Genomic DNA, 23,950 nt, shown 5'->3' with positions numbered 1-23,950 from the left:
TCTCCTTAGGTGATCCACTTCAGGAGGGGCCCTGTGGCAGCGGGAGGGAGTCAGATCCGCTGCCGGAGGTTTGGCTCCGCAGAAGCACAGAGTTGGGTGTTTGCGCGGAGCAAGCAAGTTCCCTGGCAGGAACTGGTTCTCTTTGGGATTTTGGCTGGGGGATGGGCGGGGGAGATGGCGCTGGCGAGCGCCTTTGTTCCCCGCCAAGCTGAGCTCTGCCATCCGGGGGCTCAGCAGCTCTCCCTCCCTTTGTCCTCCAGCCTTCCCGCTTTCTCAGCAGAGCTGTTAACTTCTGACCTCCCAGACGCTAAGTCGCGCTTGCTGTCGGAACACAGTCCGTCCGGCCCCTCCGCTTTTGCCAGCCCGACTTGGGGGCTCTGCTTGGCCGGCGAGCCACCCCTCCGCCCCGGCTCCCTCCCGCCAGTCCGTGGAGCGCGCACCGCCTCGCCGCCCTTCCTACCCTCTTCCGTGGGCCTCTCGTCTGCGCTTGGCTCCGGAGACTCCGTTCTGCTAATCCTCTGGCGGTTTTCTGGGTTCTTTAGGCAGGTGTAGGTGGAATCTAAGTGATCAGCAGGACGCGCGGTGAGCCCAGCGTCCTCCTACGCCGCCATCTTCCGGACTATTCTCATTGTACATCTTTAAGACAGTTGATTAAATATCTTTGACTAATAATTTTAATATCTGGTTTTACTAAGGATGATTGCTTCCAAATTCCTTTATTTTTACTGCAAATCAGCTATATTTGCCTGTTTCTTTGTATGTTTTACTATTTTTTGTTCAAAACTGGACATTTTGAGTGTTATGTTGTATAATTCTGAGAATGTATCCTCTCAGTCCTCAGTAATTGCTAAGTCTTGCTTGTGGAGGGTTTCATTTATCCATTTGTGACTTTTCCCAACTTTTTTTCTTTTGTAAAGTGTGTAGTCCTTGTTGTACGTAGTAATTGAAGTTTCTGTTTTGTTATCTCTGTGATCAGCCAGTGGCCTAGCAAGGATTTTCTTAAATGTCTGACTCCCAAAAGAGGGGGGAAAGTACTGCCTTTTAAAATCTCCTGGAAGTTGCTTCAGCCTTTGGGGGTTAAAACTGCAGCTGCCAGTCTTTGTGCTGGCCCCTCAGTGATCAAAAGGAACATCAGCACTCAGAACATACAATCTACATGTAGGGAGGAGAAGGTCCTTACTGCCCACCCTGGCTCCAGAAAGCTGCACCAGGAACAAGTTCAGCTTCCCCCACTGCCTCCTACAGGAGGGATGGGGAGTAACACCTCATGAAATGCTGAAATTTGCTGACATTTACCAACCTCTTCATCATCTTCTTCCCTCGGTGTTGTAAATGTTTGCCTGACTCTAGAGTTCCAGAATATTTGATTCAGACAATTCTGCCAGCTTAGAAGCTGTTTAGGTGGAGGAATGGATCTTTGGAGCTTCCTACTCTACCGTTTTCTGTCTATATGTAGGTTTTTATTTCTCTTGAGTAAATATCTGAGAGTAAAATGGGAAGAATATGTTTAATTTTTAAGAAACTGCCAAACTGCTCTCCAGCATGGTTTCCAAAGTACCATTTTAAACAATCCCACTAGCAGTGTATGAGAGCTCAGTTGCTCTGCATCTTTCCCAGTGATATGTATGGTCAGACTTTAATTTTAGATATTCTGGTAAGTGTGTAGACATATCCCATTGTCATTTTAATTTGCATTTCCCTAATGATGGGAAATTGTGATGTTGAACGTACTTTCATATGCTTTTTTCCATCTGCATTTCTTCTTTGGTGAAGCATCTGTTCAATCTTTTGCCCATTTTTACTTGGATTGTTTCTTTTTTTGTTAGTATTGAAATATGAGAGTTCTTTATATATTCTGAATGAAAGTCCTTTATCAGATATTATTTGGAAATATTTTCCCCCAATCTGTGGTTTGCCTTTTCATTATTTTTAGTATTATTATTATTTTTTTTTTTTAGAGAGTGAGAAAGCAGGGGAGAGAGGCAGAGGGGGAGAAAGAGAGACAGAGGGTCTTAAGCAGGCTCCACACTCAGTGCAGAGCTCGATGTGGGGTTCTATGCCACAGCCCTGGGATCATGACCTGAGCCGAAATCAAGAGTTGGACGCTTAACTGCCTGAGCTGCCCAGGCGCCCCAACCTTTTCATTATTTTAACATATCTTTCAGTGACTATTATTAATCTCGTATTGATTATTATCAACATGTAGATTGTCTCATTTGCTTATCAGAAAATAGTAGAAGAGGTATTATTCCAGTTTTGCTGGTGAAGAAACTAAGGCTCAGAGGAGTTTTCCACTTGTGCAAGGTCACATATTAGTAAGTGGTGGAGCCACAACTTGAAACTAGGGCCTTCTGAATCCATGGATTGGGCTCTTAGCCCCAGTTCTAGCTTAACACCCACACTTTGGCTGTTGATATGAACTTCCCTTCTGGGTAAATGTTTGGCACCATAACCTCTGCCACTAGAATGAGGCAGGTCTGCCAAGCCTCTTTCCATGCTCCCGCTTTTCCATCTTCTTTTCTCCAGGCTGGTTGAGGAAGTGAAGGAGCTGTGTGATGGACTGGAATTAGAAAATGAAGATGTTTACATGGCAACCACCTTTGGGGACTTCATCCAACTATTAGTGAAGAAGCTACGAGGGGACAACAAAGAGAGCGAGTGCATCATTGACTATGTGAGTCCTGGGCCCCTCCACGTGGGCTTGGCTCTGCAGACTTCTCAAACACTCACATCCGTGGATCCACAATGACACATGGGGAAAACCTGGACATCCCAGAAACCAGAGCACTCAAGAGCCCAGCTTCAGTGTCCCAAACTCTCCCTGGTAACCCTGATAGCCTGAGGCTGCCAGTCCAGTTAGCCCAGTGCAACAGAGGAAATTGTTGTCTATGGGACAAATTCTGACACCCAAAGATATGAGAGTAGGATATTAAGAAGTGGCTTTTACAGAGTACTTCTCACCCTCTTTCTCCTTTTGTGGTTTTTCCCAGTAGTTGCCTCCTTGCTGCTGTGGCCCTGGCCCCTACCAGATCACCCTTCCAGGACTCTAGTTCTGCTGGGGGACCCTAGACCCTAGTTCTGGTACCACCACTTCCTCCATTTGTCCTTCTAATCTAGTAATGGCAGGTGCTTGCTGCTGTTATCAATCTCTGGGTTGACTCATGGCCTCTCAGCTCTTTCATCACCTGTGCAACCAACTGCATGCATTAAATTCCTTTTGTTGAAATGCCAAAAGAGAGAGAAGAAGGGAGGGAGGGAGGAAGCTAGACAGGAAGAGAGGGAGAGAAAGAGACAGAGAATGAAGAATTGGGAACTTTTTCTCAATAAGGGAAACAAGTGATCCTATACATTCAATTTGTATATATGGAAGTGTGATGATGTAATTGCAAATTTATTTTTAAATTTTTAAATGTTTTATTCATTTTTGAGAGAGAGAAAGAGAGTGTGTGTGTGTGTGTAAGTGGTGAGGGACAGAGAGGCAGGGGGCAGAGTATCTGAAGTGGGCTCTGTGTTGACCATAGAGAGCCCAATGCAGGGCTTGAACTCATGAATCTTGAGATCACCCAAGCACCCCTGCTAGCTTATTTTTAAAAGAAACTCTTGAAAAATCATCCTGAGGTGTCTTGGTAGGCTACGAGCTCCCACAGGAATTATTGGGATAGTTTGGAACAAAAGCTGATGAAGAAATTGTAGGCAGCCAGGATGGATACCAGGTTGGCCTTAGGATTGCAGACAGATGACTGGTGAACAGATTTCAGGAGAAGAATGGTGTCCCAGAGGATGCCATTTGGGATGGAATTTCAGGTCTACAGGGAAGTGAGCGATGGGGTTGGTGTCATGTCTGGTGACTCACAAGCATCTGTCTGCCAACTGGCACTTCCTACTTGCAGAGGCCTAGCAACCAGCCTGAGATCACACAGCAAGTAAATGGCAGGACAGGGGTTGCAGCCCAAGAAGCCTGACCTCAGATTCTGTGCTCTTCATCGCTTCTTATTGTTCAGCTGCCACCACTGCCCACATAATAGCTCCCTGAGCCAAGGAAGGCAGCAGAACTGGATTTGGCTCAGAGACCTGAGAAGGCCAAGGGGCCTAGAGCCTTGGCCCCTTGGCTATCTGTGTGTGTGTGTGCATGAGTGTGCACAAGTGTGCATGAGTGCACACGCATGTGTGTGCATGAGTGGTTATCTATCCATCTCTGAGTGTTTTCTATGTCCTTCTGTGGGTCTGTATCTGCCACTGATGCACATTGTGAAGGATCCACACTGCAGTGAATCCCTGTAAAACTTCCTTTCCCAGGTGGAAAAGGCGGTGAACAAGCTCACCCTCCAAATGCCCCACCAACTCTTCATTGGGGGACTGTTTGTGGATGCTGAGGGTGCCAAGACCTATGAGACCATCAACCCAACAGACGGAAGTGTGAGTGCAGGCTTAGCACCCCCTTCTGCTCTCCTTCCACCTGCCCCCTCCTTGGCCTTTTCTTCTCTCTCATCTACTCCCTCACCTGGTGTCTGGGGATCCCTGCTTAGGGGGCCTCTATTTGCACACAGAATGGTTGTAGTCAGTTTCCAGTCCTCCCTACAGGAATGGCCCAGAGGGGAGCTAGACCAGGAAGGCAGGAGGATTCCAAAGGTCTGGAGACTGCTTCAGAGATGGACCAGAGCTAAAATCCCCCATGGAAGAAATGAAGCCATTCCCTCCCCCTCCACGCATCAACAACCTCAGCATGGGCCTTACCCTCTTGAATATGTGTACACCCCACTGTTGGGAATTCTTCCTTGAATCCCATGTTTGTCAGACTTTCTTGACTGTGACCCTTTTATGTCATGACCCAGTATGTGCATATTGTATTCTCACATACACACCTACCTGAAACAACACTTACTCCTACAGGTGCATACTCAGTTTTCCATTCTGCCCTACCTATGGCATCCCTCAGGGCCTGCGGAAAGCACATAGCACACTCAACTGGGTCACTTAAAGGAGTTTAAAGAAAATAATTGACAAAGGGGTGTACTGGCTGTGGGGACACAAACAAGGGGATACAGTACCCTCGGGCAGAAACATGAGCTGTTACCACCTTGAGGCCTATTTGGGGAATCCCAGAAGGGAAACTGTCTGGACAGGGTTGCCTGGGTGCTGGGCCCTTGGGCAGGGAGGGTGTACCATGCCTTTGGTAACAAGAAGGGTGCTGGCCTTGCACCTCCCACTTCTCTCTCCTCCTGGCTTTCCTTTGGCCATGCCCAGGTGTCAGGAGGTGTGGGCACCTGCACTGTAGTGCAAGTGGGCACTGTCAGGACACAGAGCAAGGATGGGGGACAGGAATGGTCCTGTCACCTTCAACATCTAGACTATTTCACTTAAGAAATAGACTTTCTGCCTAGAACTTACCAAATTCATGGGCTTCTGCTCTTGGTTTGACAATGCTAAGCTGATCCTCAGCCTCATAGCTGCAGCCTGAGTCTGTTACTCTGTTTGGGCTCTGTGGGCAAGTGAAAAGAAGGGTCCTGGTATGTAGAAACATGAGCAAACCTCTTTGAAGGTCCCTAGCTTTCCTCATTGTGCACACCCTTCCAGGGCCTTCCTGTTTGCCTACTGTCCCCACTGAGCCATCCCAGGTAGCCAGGGGAGCGGCGGCATGGGGCATCTGTGTACGCGGAGTCCAGGGAGGGCTTCATGGCTCTGCTCCACCATAGGTCATCTGCCAGGTGTCCCTGGCCCAGGTTAACGATGTTGACAAGGCAGTGGCTGCCGCTAAGGATGCCTTTGAGAATGGATTGTGGGGGAAGATCAGTGCACGGGATCGAGGCCGGCTCCTGTACAGGTGAGAACCCCACGAACGCCTGTCAGCTACTTCACCTTATGTTTGGGTTGGAACTGCATGCTCGGGTATTGCCAGGAGGAAGTTGGGGTCCCAAACAGGTTGTGTGACCAAGGCCTGAGACTCAGAAAAGCTTCTCAGAGGAAGTGACTTGAGATACAGGAAGAATTTCACCAGACACAAGTAGCCTTAAGGGAAAAGTGTCCTCAGTGGAGGGAACAGTGTGATTGAAGATAAGGAGGCACAAAAGTGAAAGTGCTGATAAGATGGGAGTGGCAAACTGGCAAAGTTAATGGATGGTCCTGGGCAGTCTCAGACATGTACAACACTTCTCTGAGTGGACTGGACCAGAGGAGGGATCACAGCTACTTTATGCAGAAGCCAGCAAGGGAAGGATGGGGTCTGTTCTTCCTGCTGGTCCTTGCTCAGATCTCCCTGACTGCTGGAATCTCACATTTTCCTTTTTTTTCTAAAACCAGGGAAGAAGGGGCTCTCTCCCCTTAGCTTCATCAGAAGTATTAGGGAAGGACGTAGAGTTTATCCACTTATGACCATGGGGTGGGAGTGTGGCCTGGAAGAGAGATACTACTCCCCTAGAAATAGGTGGTCCCAATGGGGGAAGAGCAGTTGCCCCCCCCCCAAAGAAGTGGGGTGATGGTTACAGAAAGGAGGGTGCTGCACAGATGAACTAAGCAGTGTCGAAAAGCCTAGTGAACAAGCCAGTTTCAGGAACCTGACTTTTATGCTCTGGGTCCTGGGGAAGCTGTCAAGCATAGAGTCTGGTCATGATGTGGTCCAAATGTACTTGTCATCTGGTGGGAGAGAGGCTCCATCTTGGCCTTGCAGTTAGAATGTCATTTTCTTTCCTATTCAGAGGCCAGAAACACCAGGACAGCCTCCACCACAGGAAACCAGAGAGAGAGGGGCCTGTCTAGTTTCAAAATGGAATAGAGATGGTATGGGTTGGAGCAGGCAAGGGTGCACCCAGCCTGCTCTAACTCAATTTAGTTTCAAGACCCCTTGAAGAGCCTATCAATTTTAGGAAGCCATTGCCTAGTGACCTAGTGACCCCAGATTAGGCAAAACTGAAACATGCAAGCCCAGGCTGGTGATGCTGAGAGAGGAGCCTTCTGGCCCTGAAGCAGACTCCAGAGGTAGATGTTTGCTGACCCAAGAGTGTTTCCCTTGAGCAGTTCTGCTGCCATCTAGTGGCATGTGTCATAATAACACCACCAGCAACATGATAGTGAAGGGTTGGGTGCCTGAACAGCTCTAAGTAGAGACCTGGACTGCTTTGACAGACATCTCAAGCCCAGACCTGAGAACTCCTAGGAACCTGGTCCTGCCTCATGCAACCTCCCAGTCCCCATGGTGGAGGTTCGCCCATTGCTGGCTCAGCAGCCCCCTGATTCAATGAGGAAAATAGACCACCATGGATACATATTATGGAATGCAGAATACATTATAGGGTTCAGACATTATGCAATTGTGGGAGAAGCTGGGAAGAAAGATTTAGAAAAGAGAGTTAAAGAAAGTCACTAGATGGGCCCCAAGAACCACTGAGGGACAAGATAGAGCCTCTTAGGGACCTAGAGAGCCAGTGTCCCCAGCTGCCAGAGAGGGACCACCAGGAGCTGGTGGCAGAGTCTGTAGGAAGCTGTCACCTTTTGTTCGGACACTTCCTTAGGTCCACAGACAAGAATCTGGTGGTGGACCAGGCTGCTGGGAGTGAGGCTGAGCCTGTGTGGCACCCCACACTTGCCTTTCCTCATGGCTGTCCTGAGGACCTCTGGGGTGACTTTGGTTGCTTCACTGCCTTCCCCCCTCCCGCCCCCCCCCGTACTTTCTGGGGACAGGATGCTGGAGGCAGAGGTACAGCTCAGCAAAGTTGACAGTGAACAATCCCACTCAGTTCTCACTGAGCTTTCCAAATGGCGTGCTTAGGTGATAGTTACTTTAGGGTTTTATAACATGGCCACATCACATGCAGGTGACCTTGTCTGGTAGAATTGGAGGGGTTTGGGGCTGATCAAGGGAAAAGATAGGACTATGAGTAGTAGAAACACACAACAAGCTTCAGGAGGCGTCACCCCCATAGTGGGAGACCCTCCAGAGACTATAGTGGGGGGTCTCTACTCAGAATGGGAAGAGTGCAAAGCAACTCTTGGAGGTTGGGGGATCAGAGGGGGGCAGGCTCCCGTGTCTTGGCAATGTTGCTCAGCAGCAGAGCAGGGATCTTTGGGTCAGAGGGCTGGGAAGGCAACAGCTGTAAGTGCATAGTCCATCTCTCCAATGATAATAGCTGTCAAGTGGGATTCCCAGGGGATGTAAAGCAAGACTTTAAATAGCTAAAAGTCTGCTTGTTTGGGCTATGTTTAAAATAATTGGATACATAAATGTGTATCCAGCAAGCTTTTAAGCTGACAGGTCTCACCCTGCAATGAAGAACCTAGGGGCCAATACACAGAGACCATCTTTGGCTTATTTATTTTTTTTAAGTTTTTTAATGTTTATTTTTGAGAAAGAGAAAGAGACAAGCAAGGGAGGTGCAGAGAGAGAGGGAGACAGAATCCGAAGCAGGCTCCAGGCTCTGAACTGTCAGCACAGAGCCCAATGTGGGGCTTGAACTCGTAAACCTCGAGATCATGACCTGAACCAAAGTTGGGTGCTTAACCAACTGAGCCACCCAGGTGCCCCTGGCTTATTTATAATATAGATTTATACCTGTGACACATCTCTTTTTATAGTTGATAGAACTATCAACTATGCCACAACATGGTGTTTCATTATTTGGTCTATAATGCTTCTCAAAAAGTTATTTACACCTTTGCTGTTCTTAACTAGAGAAGTACCTGGGTGTGTCACTGTGTCTGAAGTAACCATGTGGCTATGCCACTAAATTGCTCATGTCTGTTCAGCCCACAGTTTCACTCACAAGCCTTATGCTACATACTGACTGTGTGCCCAGTGGGTGTAGGAGGTCCAGTAGGGAGCAGGAGACCAAATCCTGTCCCAGGCCTCAGGGAGAGGCAAATAGTCCTGGAATACTCAACTAAGTGGATAACTGTAACAGTCATGCAAGGTTTGAAGAAAGGTAGAGGTTGCTATCAGGACACTGGAGGGATATGTTATTGGTGTAGAGAGGGCAGGAATTAGGGTTGGCTTCCCAGGGAGAGTGTGTACTTGGGGTGTTTAGGCCATGCCATGGCTGAATTCAGAGAGGAGCTGGTCAGCAGTCTTTTGTCCCAGACTTATCTCTGGGCCAGAGCTCCCCCATGTACAAGTTTGAGAGCCACTCTGGGTCTGTGGCCTCCACCTTCCTCTAGGCACCCTGTTCCCTGGGCACTCTGCTTTTGGGGCTCCTTTATATCAGAGAAGGGGGCACAGTCCTAATTCCCAGGCTGCCCATAGCAGCACACTCACCAGAATCACAGGAGGGCAACTGGATTTCAGAGAGCTAACAAGGAGAGCTGTGTAGATGAACCTTCCCTTGAATCTCTCCCATCATCTCCCCTCCCCCTCCCCACAGATACCATCCTTGGGGGCACACTCCACTGGATCAGCTGGTGCTTGAAGCTGGACATGCTTTCCCCTCGTCAAAGTTGTCCAGAGACAGGGTGACCTTTTTGGATGGTGACCTCCTTACTGCAGAGGCAGAGGGACTGCTTTTGCAGAATCATGTGTGTTATTATAAAGTAGTTAATGCATCCATATTTTATGAAGGAAGAAAGGAAAAGAGAGGAGAGGAGAGAGGGACAGAAGGGCATCATCCTCATGCCCATCCAGCAAAGTAAACCTTGCTGTCCCATCTCACAGATCAGAAAACCGAGGTCAGCACATCTGAGTGTGACAGAGCTGGGAGTGCAGGGCAGAGGCCCTTGTTCATTGAAGAAGGGCCTCAAAAGAATAAGCAAGGCTGGTCCTGACCTGAGCCCATCTCCCTCCCCTACTCCACCCCTTGCCCAGGTTGGCAGACCTCATGGAACAGCACCAGGAAGAGCTGGCCACCATCGAGGCTCTGGATGCGGGCGCTGTCTACACACTGGCCCTGAAGACCCACGTGGGCATGTCCATCCAGACCTTCCGCTACTTTGCTGGCTGGTGTGACAAAATTCAGGTGGGGCTGAGGCTCTTACCCACCAAGTGAGAGCTCACGCAGGCAAGCTGGGCTCAGCAGGAAACTCTAGAGCAGTGTGTTAGCCTACATACTGCATAAAAAATGACCCAGTTTATTGGTTTAAAACAACCCATCAGCTTACATTTCTGCAGATGGGAAGTTCAGGCAGGCTTGGCTGGGTTCCATGCTAGGATTTCACAAGATCAGTGTCTAGGCTGGGCTTTATCTGGAGCTCTGGGGAGACCCTGCCTGCAGGCCTGTTCAGGTGTTGGCAGAACTCAACTCCTGTTGTTGCAGGACCGAAGGTCCAGGTCCTTGCCGGCTTCTGGCCGAAGCTACTGCAGGCCTCACTCTGGCCCTTGCCACCGCCCACCCCCCCCCTTGCCTTTCTCAGACTTGGCATCCCTCTCTCTTAAACTGGAGAAAACTCTGCCTTTATGGAGGTTCCCGAGGTCATGCTGGGGCCATCTGCATCATCTGACCTGCATCAGGTCAACTGTGCCATTCCACATCTTTGCAGAAGGGGTAGCTCACCGTCTCCTGGATCCCAGGGATCAGGATGTGACCTTGGAAGCCATTTCCAGTGGTTTGCCCACCAGAGGCAGGGATGGGTCAACCCTTCCCCAGAGATATCCATTACCAAAAGGTTCATTGGGGTCTCTGCCAGAAATGGGCTCCACGCCTCCTATCCTCTCCATGGGGCTGAGAGGTGCAGGTATGATGGCAAGCCCAACTTCTGCTCCTCCTTCTACTGTTGCATCACTGTTGGCTGGAGCCAGTCCCCACCTGGGGCCTCCTGGGCCGGCACAGTCTCCAGAGACAACTTGGCCCCCCACCTCCTCCCTTGTCTGCCCCAGTGTCAAAGCCAGAGGCCTTACCTGTACCAGGACCAGTTTCTTGTCTGAGGATTCTGCCAGTCTCAGTGCAGCAGGCACCTTGCCCCTGATGGCTGCCTGCTCCACCTGTACCTGAAGTCCTCAGATACCCCTGTTGTACATAATCTGGAAGGTTTGTGTCTCCTGCCTGTCTCAGTCATGGGGGTTTCAGGATGCAGACAAGACCCTGTTCCTTTCTGAGCCCCAAGCACAGTCTGGCTGCCCAGGGGGAAGGGGGAAGGAAACAATGGAGCCCCCTATCAGTGACTCCCCTTGTTTGTTCCAGGGCTCCACCATCCCCATCAACCAAGCCAGACCAAACCGCAACCTGACCTTGACCAGGAAGGAGCCTATTGGGTGAGTCACAGCGTTGGTCGAAGACTCGCCACACACTAGGCACTTTTTGCGCAATTTGTAGTGTGAGCGCTCATCCCCTTTTTACACATCTATTGAATGCTATTTATTCCCTAATTACTACATGCCATACATTTCAGGTGCTGGATATACAACAATGATCGAAATTGATGAGAATGCCTGTCCTCAGGGGACTTATATTCTAGCAAATAAAACAGCTTTCATGTCTAAAGTAGCTGCTTTGTGCCAAGCACTGTTTCAGAGGCCTTATAAGTATAATTTTACTTAATCCCCACAATAGCCCTGTATCAGTCAGGGTCATAGTGGGAAATAGAGGGTACACCTGAAAAATTTTATCTGCAAAGAGTATAATAATGAATATGCATAAAAATTAAGAACTACACAGAACCAAGGAGCAGGGTAAAATAATAGAGAAATAGACAAGGATAGGAACCAGTGCTCAACAGGAGACAGACACCTGCCCAGTTAACATAGAAAAGACTAGGAATTGGGGAAATTATGTTAAACCCAGACGTGAGGGGCCTTGCCTCACCATCAGATGGTCCAAAGGCCTAGGGAGAGAGAAGCCTCCTCACACTGCCTTTTGGGGTGGGGGGGGGAGGCGGGCAGAGGATCCACCTTTGTGAAAGGCAACGTGGCAGTGCCTATTCAGTCCCCAAATGTACCCCGTCACAGGCATAACTATGGTGGCTCACTGACACAGGTGCACAAGGAGACAAGCCCAAGAGCACTCACAGCAGCTGTGCTGGGGCCTTGACAACAAAACCCAGCACAACCCATGCTGAACACTGCAGCCTCCTAACCAGGGCATGGCTTATGGCAGTGTGAAGGCATGGGACAGAGCTATGGGGACCACATGGAACAGCTCCAGGAAAAACTTGTGTGAGGGAAGCGCACTGAGGAATGCCCTCTAGAATCATCTAAAGTGCATCAGAGGCCCAGTGTGGTCAGCACCCAGCAGGCATTCCCACCTACCCTGTGCCCCTTACAAACGTGGGGCCTCTGGGATCCACCAGTAGGGACCTCACATCCCTGTGGATGGTAGTCAAGGGCACTCAGCTTCCTTGGGAATGTGGGGGTATGTCAGAAGGAGAATGTGTTCAGATGTCATTTGCATCAACAGAAATGTGTACAGATGAACACACCAGGTCCTGAAGGACAGGCCTGCTGGTGAGGGCAGCCCCTGTTGGGAGAGTGGGCTGTGGATATAGGAAAACCCTGTCCTGTAGCCCCCAGAGACAGGGGGCAGCCTGGGAGGGAAGTGGCACTGAGGGCTGGGGTTCCCACCCAGCCTTTCCCCCAGAGGACACAATATGTAGACGGTGTTCCAGGACAGGCCCCCACAAGGAACTCCCCTGCCCAGGTGTCAGAGTGTAGAGTGAGAGCCCTGCATAGCCCATGTGCTTGGAGCCCCTTACTTGGGCGCAGGCCTGAGAAGCGCTGGGCAGGGGGACCATGGCCCACCTGGCTGCCAGTCACAGGAATTTGCATGGTCACTGCTCTTCCAGATGCCTCCTGAGGAGTCTGTCCCCATCAGACTGAGGAGGACACTAATGCAGAGCCTCCCAGGGAGTTGGGGGACTGGGAAAGTTGTCCCTATATGGGCGGGTTTATGCGTCTGCTAGAGCTGCCATAACAAAGTACTGAAACTAAGAGACTCAAGCAGCACACATTTGTTGCTTCAGCATTCTGGGGCTGGAAGTTCTAGATTCAGGTGTCAGAGTGTTGGTTTCTTCTGAGGGTATGAGGGAGAATCTGCTCCAGTCATCTCCCCCAGCTTCTGGTGGCTTACTGGCAGTCTTGGGTGTTCCCCAATCTCTGCCCTCATGTTCATTTGGTGTCCTCCTTGTGCATGTCTGTCTGTTCACATGGCTCTGTTTTTTGAAGAACATCAGTCCTATTGGGTTAGGTACACATCCTATTTCAGTATGACCTCATCTTACCTAATTACATCTGGGATGGCCCAATTTCCAAATAAGGACGTTCTGGAGTTAGGATTTCAACTGCGAGTTTTGGGGAGTACAGTTCAGCCATGACAGTGGGACTTCCTGATGTCCATTCTCCTTTGGAGCCCCCACAACCCTGATAACCTCACCCTCTTCCCTGGACAACTCACCGTGCTCCCTCCACCTTCTCATCCTGTTGGGTCTGCTGGGTGTACATGGGGTGGGGAGTGGCTCTCCAAACCCCTGAGTGCACCCTGTTGTTCCCAGGATGGTGTGCTGGTCCCCAGAATGTCCTGACCTCAGCCTTCACACACGCTCTTCCCCTTCCTGGGTTCAGCTAAGTCCTCTTTTGGGAAACATTCTGTGGTGATGATGATCATGAATATGATGAAGAAAACAAGTTAGGTAGCCTGAGCAGTTCTGTGTGGACCGGCTCATTAATTGTCGACACTGATGAAGACAGTGCCCTGGGTTTTACAGGAGTCAGGGAAATACAGGGCCTCATGCCTGCTGGGACCACATGTGTCATCATTAGGCCCCCCAGGACCATGAGGGGCTTCCCTTTGATGGAGTCTCTGCTCACCCAGAGGCTTTCTCTGGGACCAAGGGGCACACTGATGCTGGGTACCATCTCTTAATGCAAAGCAGACAAGCCTTATTAGGCCTCCTCAGCTGACTGCTTCCTTCTCTCCATGGGACTTCACCCTGGCCTCACACCCAAGAGGACCGTCACTGACTTCCTCCTGTCCCACCCGTGTGATCCCACTTCTCTTCCATACTCTCTCTGCCCACCTGGGTGGTCCCTGGCCTTCTCCCTGGCCCTGCCTTCTGTCAACTCCTGCACTGCCTGGTGTCATGCCCTACTGGACTATCCTTAGACAGGTCTGACAGTTCCGATGAGAAACCATGTTCCCTAGCATTTTGCCATGCCAGGAAGAGGGGCTATTGCCACGCTGGACATACTGCCCCATCAGGGGCTGGAAGGCCAGGGGTGAGCTCTCTCAGGGGGACCTTGGGCACCATATCAAGATGCTTGGAGTGGAACGGGTGTCAGGCTTGGGGAGAGGAAGCAGTTGGCAGGTGAAGTCTGGTGCCCAGGATGAGTGGAGAGATGAAGACACACTTCTTTGTACCATAGGGTCTGTGGCATCGTCATCCCCTGGAACTACCCCCTGATGATGCTCTCCTGGAAGACAGCTGCCTGCCTGGCTGCTGGGAACACAGTGGTGATCAAGCCTGCCCAGGTGGGTCTGGGTGTGTTCCAGGTGGGGCCTATGGGCTGTAGAGGAGGAAACAGGTGCCCTGTTGGGCCCTTTGACCACCTGGGACTGGTTCCTCCTCAAGGGAGGAAAGGTACTACTGATGAGGGCTGGCCTTCCATGGGCCCGGCTCACAGCAGCAGAGGCAGCAGGCAGCAAGGGTCAATGTGGGCTGTAGGCAGAGTCTGTTCATTCGACCATGGGGTGGCTGAGTCAGGTTAGCCGTGTGTGTACCTGCAGCTGCTTGGTGAGCAGAGTTATTTTCCCACAGATACCAGCCCTCTGGATTTGGGGGAGCAGAAACCCTATTTGGTCCCTTGTCCAGGCCCCATGCTCTGAGACAGCTTTGGTTGCTTATTTGGCTTCAGAGACTGAAAGTCCTGGAGGGAGCAAGGGAGTGGTGGGATTTGTGCACCTGCACCCTCCCCCCCCCCACCCCTGCCAGCCCTTCACACGGAAGCTGCACAGGTCAGGGTCACTCAGGCAGGCTGGAAGGGCCTGAGCAGGGTCCCCTGGGGACGAGGAACCCCTTGCACGAGCCTCAGCTTCTTCACCTGTATACTGAAAGTAACAGCCTGTCCCCTGCCTGCCCCCAGGGGTGTTAGGAACTGAAGGCAAGATGCTCCATCATGTGGCTCTGGACAGCGTACCCAGGTCTCCTGGCTACTTTGGGGAAACTTGGCTCCAAGAAAGTTATAATTTAAAACCCATCAATAGCGACAGCTAGCATTTATAGTATTCACCCTGAGGCAGCATTTTAGTCCATAACAAATTACATGAAAATTAAAAATTTGTACACATTTGCTTGTTTGAGCATGACAACAACCTTCTGAGATGACCCATAACCTCTCACATTACTGGGGGCTTGTTGTGCACAGATCCAGGCAATTGTCCCTGGAAGACCCGGTAACAGGCCTGTGCCCTCCCAGCGCCAGCACCCCACAGATTTGGAGGCTCAGCCTAAGGCCAGGTGGTAGGTGGGACACAACCCAAACTTTACAAGGAAAATTACCTGGGCCAGAAGAGGAACCACTGCTAGCAGGCCAGGGGAGAGGAATGGCCTTCAGCCACGACATGGTAATTAGAATCTCACACCCACCAGGGAGTTCTGGGCACTGCCTGGCACTGAGGTGCTTCCAGGCAGTCCTGGGACACTGCACTCTTTGAGTGAAGAAGGTATGAATGTTCAGGAAGGGGCCAGGCCTGGCCACAGGACTGGAGCCTGCCAGGAGAAGGCACTAGAAGACACAGGAGGTAGCAGGCCTTACTCCCCACTTTCCACTGAAGCTCTGGGGGAAGCTGGCTGGGTTGGCAGTACCCACTATGATGGGGCTTACCCTGGAGGGTCCTCCTGCCATGACTGCTCCTCCCTGCTTGCTACCTTGGCTGCTGGGAGAAGAAGGCCGAGCCCCACTTCCTGGCCCTTCCTGACCCAGTCTTCTTCCCTCCCTCCCCAGGTGACTCCACTCACAGCCTTGAAGTTTGCAGAGTTGACCTTGAAGGCTGGCATTCCCAAGGGCGTGGTCAACATCCTCCCTGGATCTGGTAAGGGATGTGGACAGGGGCATCTGGAGGTGCCAGGGCTCCAGGAAGTCAGAGATGCACTTGGTCAGAACAGGGCTTGCTGCATGATGTGCTCTAGTAGGGAAGAGTGATTGCTGGCCCAGTGATCCAGTGGGGGTGGCCAGCCTGTTGGGGAGATGGCTCTCTCCCACCGTGGGAGGGACCCAGACCTGGAAGGGTTCTAGCTTTCAAATGTTTCCCCGGATGTTTTCCATTTTTTGCGTGTTGTATATACAGGCTCTGGAATAAATTACATATCTTGGGAATTATTATATTTAAGAGACTTTATCTGTAGAACATTCTAGACTTAGAGCATTTAGGGAGGTATTACATGAATTGCTTGTTTAGTTTCTTCTGTGGTTAGTGGTCTAGTTTATTGGAAATGTCCCTTCTGGCACACACTTAAAATACATTGGCATAGAGTCGTATTAATAATTTCTTATAACTAATTCCTTTTTTTATTCTCCCTTTGGTTGTTATAATATCCCCTTATACTTTTCACTTTTTCTTTCTCTTTTAAAATTGATTAAATTTGTGAAAAGTTCTTGTTCCTGTACTCCCCTCAAAAAACAAACAAAATAGCTCTTGAATTTCCTTACCCATCCCATTACTATTCTGTCATTTTTTTCTGCTTTTATCATTTTTATTTTCTTCTCTGTCCTCCTGTGTGCTTTTTTTTTGGTAACTTTTTGAGTTGAAAGTTTAATTCATTTATTTTTTTTGTCATTTAAAGGAAAGCATTTAAATAGAACTTTGACAACACCTCATACTTTTTTATTAATATTTTCATTATTATAAATGTCTCTATTTATTTCCTTAATAGTTTTTGTCTTAAAGTTTGCTTCATCTGATATTAGCATAACTACTCTAGCTTTCATGTGGTTCTTGTCTGCATGATGTATTTTTTTCATCCCTTTACTTGCAACATATTTATATCTGATGTCTCCTTGGACAGCATATATGTGGATCTTGTTCTGATCCATTTTGACAGTCTTTGCCTTTCTGACTGGATTGTTTAATCCATTCACATGTACTGTGATTATTGACATAGTGGATTTGTGTCTGCCATTTTACTTTTTGCTTTCTGTGTTTCCTGTCTTTTGTTTCTATGTCTCTTTTATGGCTTTCTTTACATTAGTGAATATTTTCTAGTGTAACATTTTAATTCTTTTAATGATTTTTTTCACAATAGAACTCTTAGTTATTTTCCTAGTTGGTTTCTCTAGGATTTTATCAGAAAATACTTCAGATTTATGCTAATTTAACTCCAGGGAAATATACAAATACTATTCCTAATTGCTCTATTACGTCTGTGCTGTTATGCCACATATTTTTGTGCACACATCACATTGATATACATTATAAACCCAATAGTATGCTGCTATAATTTTATGTCTATGAGAGAAGTTAAAGAGAAAGGGAAGCAAATATATAATTACGTAGTTTGCTATATTAACCTTATTTACATTTCTGGTTCTTTTCATTTGTTCCTCTTGTTGAGTTACTCTGGTATCTCTTCCTTACTCCTTTTCAGTTTTGCTCCCACCTACCTCTTTTCTGCTATTATTGTCAAATATATTTCATTTATATTTGTTGTAAATCCAACAATACAATTATATACACATTGTTTTTATACAACTGCTTTTTAAATCAGTTAAGAAAAGAAAGAAAATATACATTTAAGCTGTTTTTTATAATTATATAATTACCTTTCCTGGTGGTCTCTGATGGATTACTGTCTGAGTCACTTGCTTTCAGCTTGAAGAACTTCCTTCAGTATTGCTCACAAGGTGGGTCTGCTAGCAACAAATTATCAAAGTTTTTGTTTATCTGGACATGTTTTTATTTTTTGCTTTTATTTTTTGAAAGATAACTTTGCTAAATATGAGATTCTTGGTTGACAGTTTTGTTCTTTCAGTGTTTGGAATGTATCATCCCACTACCTTCTGGCCTCTGTTGTTTCTGATGAACAATCAGTTGTTTCTGTTAATCTTATTGGGGTTCCTTTATAAATGATTAATCATTTTTCTCTTGATACTCCCAAAATTTTCTTCTGTATTTGTTTTTCACTATTTTTACTAAGATGTGTTTGAGAGTGGATCTCCTTACGGTTATTCTACATTAAGCTTCATGGATTGAGCTATTTACTGAACTTCATGGATTTTTAGACTAATGTTTTTCCATCAAATTTGGGAAGTATTCAGCTGTTATTTATTTTAACATTTTTCTCTGCTCCTTTCTGTTTTTCTCTCTTTCTGTAACTCCCATTATGCATATGTTGGCGTGTTTAATGGTAACCCATTCCTTTCTGAGGCTCTTTTCATTTAAAGAAATTATTTTTCTCATTTTTAGGTTGCATAATGTCTATCTTAAAGTTCACTGATTCTTTCTTCTGCCAGTTCAAACCTACTGTTGAGCCACTCTACTGATACTTTTATTTCAGTTACTGTACTTTGTAGTTCAAGAATTTCTAGCTGGTTCTTAAAAATTTTATTATTGGGGGAGGGGCCAACATGGTGGAGAAGTAGGCCGAATCCATACTTCCCACGTCTCTCAAACAAAGAAGTGTAGAAGCCGAAGGACTTTGAAAACACCAGAGCCTGGGAGGAAAATAGACTGAAACTACAAGGAAGAAAATGGGAAAGCTAGAAAAAAGATAGATGGGCATGGAGGGGAGGGACCCCCTTCTGTGCAGAGACAAAGGGAAGAGAAAGAGCGGCTAGGGAAGTGCAAGACTGTATCTAGACAGGAGAAAGACCTCGGACTGAGACTGAGAAGGATTCGATCTCTAATTGTGGGGCTTTCTTCCAACTGGAGCCGGCTCCCTGCTCGCGCATCTGGGGAGGAGGGGAGCCAGGCCTGGGTGCTGTGGTAGGTCAGAGGCTCAGTCTGCAGTTGGAAAAAGTGGTTCCTCCCTAGAGGGTTGTGTGATAATACAGAACCTGCCTGCGTCCGCCACCCCTGGGCACAGTGGCTGGGCCAAGCGTGCAGTCTGCAGGAGGAAAAGGTGGCCATCTCCCTGGAGTGCTGTGGGAAAAGACAAAGGCTGCTTGCGTCTGCCACCCCAGGGGGCTCCTGGTGAGGTCAGCAGCTCTCAGTCCGCAGTAGGAGAAGGTGGTCCTCCCTGAAATGCAGTGGCACAGACAAAGCCAGCCAGGACCACATATCAGACCACACTGAGAGGCACTTCCCCAGTGCCAGAGTGCATGGAGCGGGACTTTGAATGCTAGCCAAGTGCAGGGTCAGGGGAGTTGGAGGAGCGAGAAGGACCACCCCATCTGCACTCTTGTCACAGTGAGGACAACTCAAACTGACTCCATTGGGTCGGCTCCATGGAGAAGAGACTGGGGAATCACCATTTCCCCCCGACACCAACACCACCACCAAGGCTGGGCCTCAGGGATCACTCCCGGGGTCCTTAGTGGAGGTGGGTCCTGATTACACCAAACCACGCTCCTTTTCACTGGGTAACTGTATTCACTGGAGCTGCACGGATCCTACAAACAGCTACTCCTGACAAGCAATGCATTACCTGGATTAACTCTAGGTCCACTCTGGATATATAGATATATTCTCCTCCCCCACCATTTCTCTTCCTTATCTCTTCCCTCCCCTAGGCTGGTTACTCTGGTTATTAGTCTGTCTAAACAGACATATTTAATCCATTGTCTTGATACATGTTCTACACCTGCTTCTTTACACTCCCTTCTCCCTCTCTGGAATAATTAAGCCATAAGTTTCTCTGTCTGGGTAACTTTATCCTCGTTTTGTTTTCCTTGCCTCATTCTTTATGTTCCCTTCTCTCTGGATTAAGCCTTTTAGTCTCTCTGCCTAATCAATGTTTATTCCTCCCCCCCCACCCCCACCCCGCTCCTGTTGTTTCTCCCTTTGTATGTGCTCTTCCATCAGCACCACCTCCATCCTCTCCTTTACTTGTAGTTGGTGTTTTGGGTTTTTTTTCTTTTTTGTCTTTAGTTTTTTGTTTTTGTTTATTTGTTTGTTTATGTTATTTGTTTGTGTATTTGCATGTTTTTGTCTCCTGTTTGTCTATCTGTTTTCCTTTACAGGGCTACTCCAAGGAACAAATCAAAGCACACCTGGTGGAGGGTCCATATTATCACTATGAATAGGGTAATAAAACAACAAAAGTCACAACAACAGAGAGCAAGTAACAATCCCTGAAAAAACTGAAGGGCCAGGCCCTGGACAGTGTATAACCTTCATTTAAAATAACAGTGCTCTCAGGTGTAGAGCACACAAGCTTTTAAAATACATCAGGGGCAGAAAACTAGCCAAAATGATGACACAGAAGAATGCTTCTCAAAAGAAACTCCAGGAAGTAGTGACAGCTAATGAATTGATCAAAGCCAATTTAAGCAATATAATGGAACAAGATTTTAGAATAATAGTCATAAACTTAATCACTGGGCTTGAAAAAAGCATAAAGGACAGCAGAGAATCTATTGCTACAGAGATTAAGGGACGAAAAAATAGTCATGATGAATTAAAAAATGCTATAAATGAGGTGCAAAATAAAACGGAGACAGCCATAGTGCAGATTGAAGAGGCAGAGGGGAGAATAGGTGAATTAGAAGATAAAATTATGGAAAAAGACGAAGCTGAGAAAAAGAGATAAAAAACCCAGGAGTACAAGGGGAGAATTAGAGAACTAAGTGATGCAATCACATGGAACAATATCCATATCATAAGAATTCCAGAAGAAGAATAAGAGAGAAAGAGGCTGAAGGTGTACTTGAACATATCATAGCTGAGAACTTCCCTGATCTGGGGAAGGAAACAGGCATTGAAATCCAAGAGGCACAGAGAACTCCCTTCAGACATAACTTGAATTGCATGACATATCATAGTGAAACTGGAAAAACACAAGGATAAAGAGAGAATTCTGAAAGCAGCTAGGGATAAAGGGGCCCTAACAGGTAAAGGTAGACACATAAGGGTAGTAGCAGACTTATCTAATGAAACTTGACAGGCCAGAAAGGAATGGCAGGAAATCTTCAATGTGATGAACAGGAAAAATATGCAGCCAAGAATCCTTTATCCAGCAAGTCTGTCATTCAGAATAGAAGGAGGGATAAAGGTTTTTCCCAAACAAAGAAAAATGGAAGGAATTCATCACCACTAAAGCAGCCCTACAAGAGATCCCAAGGGGGATTCTGTAAGTGAAATGTTGCAAGGACCACAAAGTACCAGAGACACCACTACAAGCATGAAGCCTACAAACATCACAATGACTCTAAACCCATATCTTTCAATAATAACACTGAATGTAAATGGACTAAATGCTCCAACCAAAAGACATAGGGTATCAGAATGGATTAAAAAAACCCCACAAGACCTATATATTTGCTGTCTACAAGAGACTCATTTTAGACCTGAGGACACCTTCAGATTGAAAGTGAGGGGATGGAGAACTATATTACACTACTGGAAGTCAAAAGAAAGCTGGAGTGGCCATACTTGTATCAGACAAAGTAGACTTTAAATTAAAGGTTGTAACAAGAGATGAAGAAGGGCATTATATAATAATTACACGGTCTATCCATCAGGAAGATCTAACAATTATAAATGTCTATGCACCGAATTCGGTAGCACCCAAATATATAAAAAATTAATCACAAACATAAGCAACCTTATTGATAAGAATGTGGTAATTGAAGGAGACTTTAATACTCCACTTACAACAATGGATAGAACATCTAGACAGAGAATCAATAAAGAAACAAAGACCCTGAATGATATATTGGATCATATGGACTTGACAGATATATTTAGAACTCTGCATCCCAAAGCAGCAGAATATACTTTCTTCTCAATTGCACACGGAGCATTCTCCAAGATAGATGGCATACTGGGTCACAAAACAGCCCTTACCAAGTATAAAAGAATTGAGATCATACCATGCACACTTTCAGACCACAATGCTATGAAGCTTGAAATCGACCACAGGAAAGAGTCTCGAAAACCTCCAAAAGCATGGGGGTAAAAGAACACCCTACTAAAGAAAGAATGGGTCAACCAGGAAATTAGAGAAGAAATTAAAAACTACATGGAAACAAATGAAAATGAAAAGACAACAATCCAAACACTTTGGGATGCAGTGAAGGCAATCCTGAGAGGAAAATACATTGTAATCCAGGCCTATCTCAACAAACAAGAAAAATCCCAAATACAAAATCTAACAGCACACCTAAAAGAACTAGAAGCAGAACAGCAAAGACACCCCAAACCCATCAAAGAGAGATAATAAAGATCAGAGCAGAAATAAACAAGAATCTAAAAAACAGTAGAGCAGATCAATGAAACCAAGAGTTGGTTTTTGAAAACATAAACAAAATTGACAAACCTGTGCCAGGCCTCTTGAAAAGAAAAGGGAGGGGCGCCTGGGTGGCGCAGTCGGTTAAGCGTCCGACTTCAGCCAGGTCACGATCTCGCGGTCCGTGAGTTCGAGCCCCGCGTCAGGCTCTGGGCTGATGGCTCGGAGCCTGGAGCCTGTTTCCGATTCTGTGTCTCCCTCTCTCTCTGCCCCTCCCCCGTTCATGCTCTGTCTCTGTCTGTCCCAAAAATAAATTAAAAAAAAACATTAAAAAAAAAAAAAATTAAAAAAAAAAAAAAAGAAAAGGGAGAGGACCCATATAGATAAAGTCATGAAGGAAAATGGAATTATGACAACCAATCCCTCAGAAATACAAGGAATTATCAGGGAATACTATGAAAAATTATATGCCAACAAACTGGAAACCTGGAAGAAATGGACAAATTCCTAAACACCCACACACTTCCAAAACTCAAGCAGGAAGAAATAGAATATTTGAACAGACCCATAACCAGTGAAAAAATTGAATCAGTTATCACAAATCTCCCAATAAATAAGAGTCTAAGACCAGATGGCTTCTCTGGGGGATTCTGCCATACATTTAAAGCAGAAATAATACCTATCCTTCTCAAGCTGTTCCCAAAAATAGAAAGGGAAAGAAAACTTCCAGACTCATTCTATGAAGCCAGCATTACTTTGATTCCCAAACCAGACAAAGACCCAGCAAAAAAAGAGAACTACAGATCAATATCCCTGATGAATACGGATGCAAAAATTCTCAACAAAATACTAGCAAATTGAATTCAACAGTGTAAAAAAAGAATTATTCACCATGATCAAGTGGGATTCATTCCTGGGATACAGGGCTGGTTCAATATTTGCAAATCAATCAATGTGATACATCACATTAATAAAAGAAAAGATAACAACATGTCAATCCTGTCAATCGATGCAGAAAAAGCATTTGACAAAATTCAGCATCCTTTCTTAATAAAGACCCTCGAGAAAGTCGGGTTAGAAGGAACATACTTAAACATCATAAAAGCTATTTATGAAAAGCCCACAGCTAATATCATCCTCAATAGGGAAAAAACTGAGAGCTTTTTCCCTGAGATCAGGAACACGACAGGGATGTCCACTCTCACTGCTGTTGTTTAACATAGTATTGGAAGTTCTAGCATCAGCAATCAGACAACAAAAGGAAATCAAAGGCATCAAAATTGGCATGGATGAACTCAAGCTTTCACTTTTTGCAGATGACATGATATTATACATGGAAAACCCGATAGACTCCACCAAGAGTCTGCTAGAACTGATACATGAATTCAGCAAAGTCACAGAACACAAAATTAATGTACAGAAATCAGTTGCATTCTTATACACTAACAATGAAGCACCAGAAAGAGAATAAAAGAAACTTATCCTATTCACAACTGCACCAAGAATCACAAACTACCTAGGAATAAACCTAACCAAAGATGTAAAAGATCTGTATGCTGAAAACTATAGAAAGCTTATGAAGGAAATTGAAGAACATACAAAGAAATGGAAAAACATTCTGCGCTCATGGATTGGAAGAATACATTGTTAAAATGTCAATGCTACCCAAAGCAATCTACACATTCAATGCAATCCCAATCAAAATTGCACCAGCATTCTTCTG

General features: G+C 46.7%; 1 protein-coding gene across 4 annotated transcripts in view; it reads left to right on the top strand.

The window, feature by feature from the left end:
• The window catches only part of ALDH1L1 (aldehyde dehydrogenase 1 family member L1), a 106,338-nt gene that overhangs the window by 61,904 nt on the left and 20,484 nt on the right, over positions 1 to 23,950 (top strand). For all 4 annotated transcript variants that reach the window (XM_058725743.1, XM_058725740.1, XM_058725741.1 and 1 more), the window contains exons 10-16: positions 2,527 to 2,674; positions 4,297 to 4,416; positions 5,694 to 5,821; positions 9,785 to 9,935; positions 11,097 to 11,167; positions 14,270 to 14,375; positions 15,848 to 15,935. In XM_058725743.1, the coding sequence (XP_058581726.1) occupies positions 2,527 to 2,674; positions 4,297 to 4,416; positions 5,694 to 5,821; positions 9,785 to 9,935; positions 11,097 to 11,167; positions 14,270 to 14,375; positions 15,848 to 15,935 (812 nt within the window). The remainder of the gene's footprint in view (positions 1 to 2,526; positions 2,675 to 4,296; positions 4,417 to 5,693; positions 5,822 to 9,784; positions 9,936 to 11,096; positions 11,168 to 14,269; positions 14,376 to 15,847; positions 15,936 to 23,950) is intronic.

This window comes from Neofelis nebulosa, chromosome 4, assembly GCF_028018385.1.
Source record: "Neofelis nebulosa isolate mNeoNeb1 chromosome 4, mNeoNeb1.pri, whole genome shotgun sequence".
Lineage (NCBI taxonomy): Eukaryota > Metazoa > Chordata > Mammalia > Carnivora > Felidae > Neofelis > Neofelis nebulosa.
Note: the sequence above shows the minus strand (reverse complement) of the source record. Positions and strands in the feature narration are given on the sequence as shown.